The sequence below is a fragment of the Oncorhynchus nerka genome, linkage group LG19 (genome assembly GCF_034236695.1).
Source record: "Oncorhynchus nerka isolate Pitt River linkage group LG19, Oner_Uvic_2.0, whole genome shotgun sequence".
Classification (NCBI taxonomy): domain Eukaryota; kingdom Metazoa; phylum Chordata; class Actinopteri; order Salmoniformes; family Salmonidae; genus Oncorhynchus; species Oncorhynchus nerka.
Window position 1 is genome coordinate 31,048,608 of NC_088414.1, and position 8,839 is coordinate 31,057,446.

Consider the following 8,839-nt stretch of genomic DNA (forward strand, 5'->3'; position numbering starts at 1 on the left):
TCTGTGATATTATTAAACAGACTGGTGGATAGGCTGTCTCTCTGTGATATTATTAAACAGACTGGTGGATAGGCTGTCTCTCTGTGATATTATTAAACAGACTGGTGGATAGGCTGTCTCTGTGATATTATTAAACAGACTGGTGGATAGGCTGTCTCTCTGTGATATTATTAAACAGACTGGTGGATAGGCTGTCTCTCTGTGATATTATTAAACAGACTGGTGGATAGGCTGTCTCTCTGTGATATTATTAAACAGACTGGTGGATAGGCTGTCTCTGTGATATTATTAAACAGACTGGTGGATAGGCTGTCTCTCTGTGATATTATTAAACAGACTGGTGGATAGGCTGTCTCTCTGTGATATTATTAAACAGACTGGTGGATAGGCTGCTGTACTATCATGTATGCACTGTACTGACTCATGTTTCACTTGCTTGTCTCTAGGGGAGTTTGGGGAGGTGTGTCGGGGGAGGCTGAAGGTCCCAGGGAAGAAGGAGAACTACGTGGCCATCAAGACCCTGAAGAGTGGCTACACAGACAAACAGAGGCGGGACTTCCTGTCGGAGGCTAGCATCATGGGCCAGTTCCAGCACCCCAACATCATCCACCTGGAGGGCATCATCACTGCTTCCTGTCCCGTCATGATCCTCACTGAGTTCATGGAGAACGGAGCGCTTGACTCCTTCCTTAGGGTCAGTCTATATACCGTCTCTGAGCCTTCCACACACACAGAAACGCACACAGACACACACAAACAAACACAAACACACACACAACCCCTTCCTTATGCGTCATTATTTCACTATGTCACTTCTGGTCTCTGACTCTCCCTCAACCCATCCCTCTTACACACATATTGAATTGTTTCTTCCAGATCTCTAACTCTCTCGTCTCTCTCTCTGTAGTTGAACGATGGTCAGTTCACTCCCATCCAATTGGTGGGCATGCTGCGTGGCATCGCGTCGGGCATGAAGTACCTGTCTGAGATGAGCTACGTCCACAGAGACCTGGCCGCCCGCAACATTCTGGTCAACAGCAACCTGGTGTGTAAGGTGTCTGACTTCGGCCTGTCCCGTTTCCTCCAGGAGAACTCCTCAGACCCCACCTACACCAGCTCTCTGGTGAGACTACTGCACCCTGTTCTTCCTCAACACCAAGCCCTTTGTGTGTGTGTGCATATGGTCATGGTGTATGGTTGTTGACTACAGATGATCATGGTGTATGGTTGTTGACTACATATGGTCATGGTGTGTGGTTGTTGACTACAGATGGTCATGATGTATGGTTGTTGACTACATATGGTCATGATGTATGGTTGTTGACTACAGATGGCCATGGTGTGTGGTTGTTGACTACATATGGTCATGGTGTATGGTTGTTGACTACAGATGGTCATGGTGTGTGGTTGTTGACTACAGATTGTCATGGTGTGTGGTTGTTGACTACATATGGTCATGGTGTGTGGTTGTTGACTACAGATGGTCATGGTGTGTGGTTGTTGACTACATATGGTCATGGTGTATGGTTGTTGACTACAGATGGTCATGGTGTGTGGTTTTTGACTACAGATTGTCATGGTGTGTGGTTGTTGACTACATATGGTCATGGTGTATGGTTGTTGACTACAGATGGTGATGGTTTATGGTTGTTGACTACAGATGGTCATGGTGTGTGGTTGTTGACTACAGATGGTCATGGTGTATGGTTGTTGACTACAGATGGTCATGGTGTATGGTTGTTGATTACAGATGGTCATGGTGTATGGTTGTTGACTACAGATGGTCATGGTGTGTGGTTGTTGACTACAGATGATCATGGTGTGTGGTTGTTGACTACAGATGGTCATGGTGTGTGGTTGTTGACTACAGATGGTCATGGTGTGTGGTTGTTGACTACATATGGTCATGGTGTGTGGTTGTTGACTACAGATGGTCATGGTGTGTGGTTGTTGACTACAGATGGTCATGGTGTATGGTTGTTTATTACAGATGGTCATGGTGTATGGTTGTTGACTACAGATGGTCATGGTGTGTGGTTGTTGACTACAGATGATCATGGTGTGTGGTTGTTGACTACAGATGGTCATGGTGTGTGGTTGTTGACTACAGATGGTCATGGTGTGTGGTTGTTGACTACAGATGGTCATGGTGTGTGGTTGTTGACTACATATGGTCATGGTGTGTGGTTGTTGACTACATATGGTCATGGTGTGTGGTTGTAGACTACAGATGGGCATGGTGTGTGGTTGTTGACTACAGATGGTCATGGTGTGTGGTTGTTGACTCCTGTCTTCTATCAGGGTGGTAAGATCCCTATCCGCTGGACCGCCCCAGAGGCCATCGCCTTCAGGAAGTTCACCTCTTCCTCCGACGCCTGGAGCTACGGCATCGTCATGTGGGAGGTCATGTCGTTCGGAGAGAGGCCCTACTGGGACATGAGCAACCAGGACGTGATCAATGCCATAGAGCAGGACTACCGCCTACCCCCGCCCCCTGACTGCCCCAACCACCTCCACCAGCTGATGCTGGACTGCTGGCAGAAGGAGCGCTCGGCCCGCCCTCGCTTTGCCGCCATCGTTAGTGCGCTGGACAAGCTGATCCGCAATCCTGCCTCGCTCAAGATCATGGCCCAGGATGGTGCAGGGTGAGTGGGCACAGATCTATAGGCGAGAGGGGTGGGTGTGGAGGGTGTGTGGGAGAGTCAGATAAGGTAGTGTGGGTTTAAACACAAAGCCTGAGGTAAAGACAGGGACATGACTGTCTAACCAGCTGGAGTACTGTATATCCTGTCCCCTAATAGAGCCCCAGTCTCCACTACTTCAGTCCTAGAATACAGTCCTGTCTTTCAGAGAGTCAGTCTACTGTCCCTCCTCTGTCCTGCTGTGACCTGTCAGGCTCTAGCTGTGCCTATCCTCTCCCCCTCTCCCACCCCAAATACTGATCTGTCACTCACAGCCTGGCCCATGCCCCCTCCCCTCCAGCAGCCATTGCTGTTGCCTGTCACTTATGCAGCCTTAGATCCCGCCCCTACTCCGTAGACATGCCTGTGAGGCCCCTGGTGTGTGTGTGACGTGTCCCTGTGTGTGTCCCCTGTCCCCAGGCCATCCCACCCCCTGCTGGACCAGCGGGCCCCCCCGGCCCCCTCAGCGTGTGGCTCCGTGGGGGAGTGGCTGAGGGCCATCAAGATGGAGCGCTACGAGGACAGCTTCCTCCAGGCTGGATTCACCTCTGTAGACCTGTTGGCCCAGATCACTGCTGAGTGAGTTCATACCTACAACAATGTAGCTGTCCGTCTGTCTGTCTGTCTGTCTGTCTCTGGGTGTCTTTCAGACTTTCAAACCTCTTGAAGTTGAGTTACTCTCAAAGACCACAGCTGTCTGTCTGTCTGTGTGTCTGTGTGTCTGTCTGTCTGTCTGTCTGTCTGTCTGTCTGTCTGTCTGTCTGTCTGTCTGTCTGTCTGTCTGTCTGTCTATCTGTCTGCCTATCTGTCTGCCTATCTGTCGGTCTGTCTGCCTATGTGTCAGTCTGTCTGTCTGCCTATCTATCAGTCTATCTGTCTATCAGTCTGTCTTTCTGTCTGTCGGTCTGTCTGCCTATCTGTCTGTCTGTCTGCCTATGCGTCAGTCTGCCTGTCTGTCTGTTTGTCTGTCTGTCTGTTTATCTAATAGTATGTCCTTCTTCTCAGGGACCTGCTGCGTCTGGGAGTGATCCTGGCTGGACACCAGAGGAAGATCCTGTCCAGCATCCAGACTCTGACCATGACCAAGAGCCCTGGAACCATACGCTTCTAACCCCAGCACAACTCAACTTGACCCCTGACCTCTTGCCCTGACCCAACACAGACACCAGCACGCACACACCACACAGAACATCGCACACCCATGGACCTATCCAGCACCCTGTGGTGCTGCACCCACGCAGTTCCTCACCCTGGTACCAGTCCCTTCTTAGACATGAAGTCCATCAGTGTCGTGACAGAGCCTCAATACGAACTTATTATAGACGACCTTCCCTCCAACCTGTTCAACCTGTCCTTATTGACCACTGAGCGGTCAGTCAGGCCTGGTGCTGGGGTCTGGTGGGAGACTGCCTCACTGGCCAGTTCACCCTCACTACTCCTCCTCTGCTTCACTGCTTGAATGTTTACCTGTGGTCCTGAACACACTGGTGATACTAGTGGAAGCACAGATCAACGTCAACCTAAGGACTATAGCTTTTCTATTGGTGTATTTCATGATGAAGAATATGAACTAGCCAGTAGCGGACGACGTTACTGCAACATGGTGACACTTTCACAAATGTTGTGTCTTGGATTATTCATCCATGTGGATTATATGATGATGTGATTACAGCTCTTTCAACGGACTGGAAAATGTGTGTTTGGACTCTTACCGGATGGACGTTTTCTTTTGGTTTCAAAATGCCTTGCCTTTCCTCAGGTGTTATGGTTAATGTCGGCATTTAGACCAGAACAGACTGTAGTCATACAAGCCTTCCTCTCCTCATCTTCCTCAGTGACTGTGCATGACTCTCCTGGGTCAGCTGTGTGGGAGGAGAGCAGGACTGAGATCAGCACTTTTCTAGGCTGAACAGAGAAGTTTGGTTTTTTAGTCAGAGATAGAGATCTCTCTGTCTGACTACACCTCTGCTCCTCTCAGAAGCTGCAGTATTTCCTGTGTTTCTCTTGGGGTATGGCTGGCTGGGCATTTCCACTTCCTGTTGCTGCTGGACTGGGCAGCTCACTTCCACACACTCAGACTGAAGGAGGTCCCTGACCGTGGTTAACGAGACTAAGAGAACACTGCTTAAGTATTTTCTAATTGGACGACTTGACCTGGACAGACATCAGCCTCTCATTACTTGATTGATATTACTGTTGGTGTGTTTCCGTCTTGCTCGAGTGCCATTTGATATTCTATGTGATTTGAAATGAAAATGCCTTTTCTATAAAGCGGAAAGCCCTCCCAGGTTGATACAGTTAGATCTACCATACAAAGTCCCTTCAGATGCCAACAGTTTCACATGTTTATGTTTGGGGAGATTGTGTGCTTCCTTGTTAACTAAAGGATTGTGGGTAAGTGGTCTTCACATTGAGGATCTGTTATGAAAACAGGGACCTATCTTTTATAAAGTTGCCTTTTAAAATATTGTGTAGATAAGTATGTTTTGATGCCCCCTCCTTTCTGTGTGTAATGTGTATTCAGTCACAATAAAGACACACACCAGTGTTTATCACCTAGGACTCCTGCTCCTCTTTTAACAGGCAACTGAGCTTGTTATAACACACACATTACACACACTCCCTTTAGAGTTCTCAAATGCATACACACACACACACACACACACACACACACACACACACACACACACACACACGCACATACAAAGTGAAACACAAGTAAGCCCACACACTCTCATGCATACTAAGTGAAGCATCCCAAAAATGGAGTACACACACACATTCACACATATACACACACACACACACACACACATTCACACATATACACACACACACACACATTCACACACACACACACACACACATATACACACATACACACACATTCACACATATGCACACACATTCACACATATACACACACACACACACACATTCACACATATACACACACACACACACACACACACATTCACACATATACACACACACACACACATTCACACATATACACACACACACACACATTCACACATATACACACACACACACACATTCACACATATACACACACACACACACACATTCACACATATACACACACACACACACACACATTCACACATATACACACACACATTCACACATATACACACGCACACACACACATTCACACATATACACACACACACACACACATTCACACATATACACACACACACACACACATTCACACATATACACACACACACACACACACACACACACACACATTCACACATATACACACACACACACATTCACACATACACACACACACACACACATTCACACATATACACACACACATTCACACATATACATTTACATTTACATTTAAGTCATTTAGCAGACGCTCTTATCCAGAGCGACTTACAAATTGGTGCTTTCACCTTATGACATCCAGTGGAACAGCCACTTTACAATAGTGCATCTAGGTCTTTTAAGGGGGGAGAAGGATTACTTTATCCTATCCTAGGTATTCCTTAAAGAGGTGGGGTTTCAGGTGTCTCCGGAAGGTGGTGATTGACTCCGCTGTCCTGGCGTCGTGAGGGAGTTTGTTCCACCATTGGGGGGCCAGAGCAGCGAACAGTTTTGACTGGGCTGAGCGGGAACTGTACTTCCTCAGTGGTAGGGAGGCGAGCAGGCCAGAGGTGGATGAACGCAGTGCCCTTGTTTGGGTGTAGGGCCTGATCAGAGCCTGGAGGTAGTGAGGTGCCGTTCCCTCACAGCTCCGTAGGCAAGCACCATGGTCTTGTAGCGGATGCGAGCTTCAACTGGAAGCCAGTGGAGAGAGCGGAGGAGCGGGGTGACGTGAGAGAACTTGGGAAGGTTGAACACCAGACGGGCTGCGGCGTTCTGGATGAGTTGTAGGGGTTTAATGGCACAGGCAGGGAGCCCAGCCAACAGCGAGTTGCAGTAATCCAGACGGGAGATGACAAGTGCCTGGATTAGGACCTGCGCCGCTTCCTGTGTGAGGCAGGGTCGTACTCTGCGGATGTTGTAGAGCATGAACCTACAGGAACGGGCCACCGCCTTGATGTTATTTGAGAACGACAGGGTGTTGTCCAGGATCACGCCAAGGTTCTTAGCGCTCTGGGACGAGGACACAATGGAGTTGTCAACCGTGATGGCGAGATCATGGAACGGGCAGTCCTTCCCCGGGAGGAAGAGCAGCTCCGTCTTGCCGAGGTTCAGCTTGAGGTGATGATCCGTCATCCACACTGATATGTCTGCCAGACATGCAGAGATGCGATTCGCCACCTGGTCGTCAGAAGGGGGAAAGGAGAAGATTAATTGTGTGTCGTCTGCATAGCAATGATAGGAGAGACCATGTGAGGTTATGACAGAGCCAAGTGACTTGGTGTATAGCGAGAATAGGAGAGGGCCTAGAACAGAGCCCTGGGGGACACCAGTGGTGAGAGCACGTGGTGAGGAGACGGATTCTCGCCACGCCACCTGGTAGGAGCGACCTGTCAGGTAGGACGCAATCCAAGCGTGGGCCGCGCCGGAGATGCCCAACTCGGAGAGGGTGGAGAGGAGGATCTGATGGTTCACAGTATCGAAGGCAGCCGATAGGTCTAGAAGGATGAGAGCAGAGGAGAGAGAGTTAGCTTTAGCAGTGCGGAGCGCCTCCGTGATACAGAGAAGAGCAGTCTCAGTTGAATGACTAGTCTTGAAACCTGACTGATTAGGATCAAGAAGGTCATTCTGAGAGAGATAGCGGAGAGCTGGCCAAGGACGGCACGTTCAAGAGTTTTGGAGAGAAAAGAAAGAAGGGATACTGGTCTGTAGTTGTTGACATCGGAGGGATCGAGTGTAGGTTTTTTCAGAAGGGGTGCAACTCTCGCTCTCTTGAAGACGGGAGGGACGTAGCCAGCGGTCAGGGATGAGTTGATGAGCGAGGTGAGGTAAGGGAGAAGGTCACCGGAGATGGTCTGAGAAGAGAGGAGGGGATAGGGTCAAGCGGGCAGGTTGTTGGGCGGCCGGCCGTCACAAGACGCGAGATGTCATCTGGAGAGAGAGGGGAGAAAGAGGTCAGAGCACAGGGTAGGGCAGTGTGAGCAGAACCAGCGGTGTCGTTTGACTTAGCAAACGAGGATCGGATGTCGTCGACCTTCTTTTCAAAATGGTTGACGAAGTCATCTGCAGAGAGGGAGGAGGGGGGAGGGGGAGGAGGATTCAAGAGGGAGGAGAAGGTGGCAAAGAGCTTCCTAGGGTTAGAGGCAGATGCTTGGAATTTAGAGTGGTAGAAAGTGGCTTTAGCAGCAGAGACAGAGGAGGAAAATGTAGAGAGGAGGGAGTGAAAGGATGCCAGGTCTGCAGGGAGGCGAGTTTTCCTCCATTTCCGCTCGGCTGCCCGGAGCCCTGTTCTGTGAGCTCGCAATGAGTCGTCGAGCCACGGAGCGGGAGGGGAGGACCGAGCCGGCCTGGAGGATAGGGGACATAGAGAGTCAAAGGATGCAGAAAGGGAGGAGAGGAGGGTTGAGGAGGCAGAATCAGGAGATAGGTTGGAGAAGGTTTGAGCAGAGGGAAGAGATGATAGGATAGAAGAGGAGAGAGTAGCGGGGGAGAGAGAGCGAAGGTTGGGACGGCGCGATACCATCCGAGTAGGGGCAGTGTGGGAAGTGTTGGATGAGAGCGAGAGGGAAAAGGATACAAGGTAGTGGTCGGAGACTTGGAGGAGTTGCAATGAGGTTAGTGGAGGAACAGCATCTAGTAAAGATGAGGTCGAGCGTATTGCCTGCCTTGTGAGTAGGGGGAAGGTGAGAGGGTGAGGTCAAAAGAGGAGAGGAGTGGAAAGAAGGAGGCAGAGAGGAATGAGTCAAAGGTAGACGTGGGGAGGTTAAAGTCGCCCAGAACTGTGAGAGGTGAGCCGTCCTCAGGAAAGGAGCTTATCAAGGCATCAAGCTCATTGATGAACTCTCCGAGGGAACCTGGAGGGCGATAAATGATAAGGATGTTAAGCTTGAAAGGGCTGGTAACTGTGACAGCATGGAATTCAAAGGAGGCGATAGACAGATGGGTAAGGGGAGAAAGAGAGAATGACCACTTGGGAGAGATGAGGATCCCGGTGCCACCACCCCGCTGACCAGAAGCTCTCGGGGTGTGCGAGA

General features: G+C 49.8%; 1 protein-coding gene across 1 annotated transcript in view; it reads left to right on the forward strand.

Moving 5' to 3' along the window:
• LOC115119932 (ephrin type-B receptor 4a-like) overlaps window positions 1-5,236 on the forward strand; it is an 85,875-nt gene extending 80,639 nt beyond the window's left edge. Inside the window, exons 12-16 of the mRNA XM_065004866.1 lie at window positions 447-694; window positions 908-1,123; window positions 2,302-2,645; window positions 3,102-3,260; window positions 3,687-5,236. Of these exons, the coding sequence (XP_064860938.1) occupies window positions 447-694; window positions 908-1,123; window positions 2,302-2,645; window positions 3,102-3,260; window positions 3,687-3,792 (1,073 nt within the window). The 3' untranslated portion in view covers window positions 3,793-5,236. The remainder of the gene's footprint in view (window positions 1-446; window positions 695-907; window positions 1,124-2,301; window positions 2,646-3,101; window positions 3,261-3,686) is intronic.
• Window positions 5,237-8,839: the final 3,603 nt, after the last annotated feature.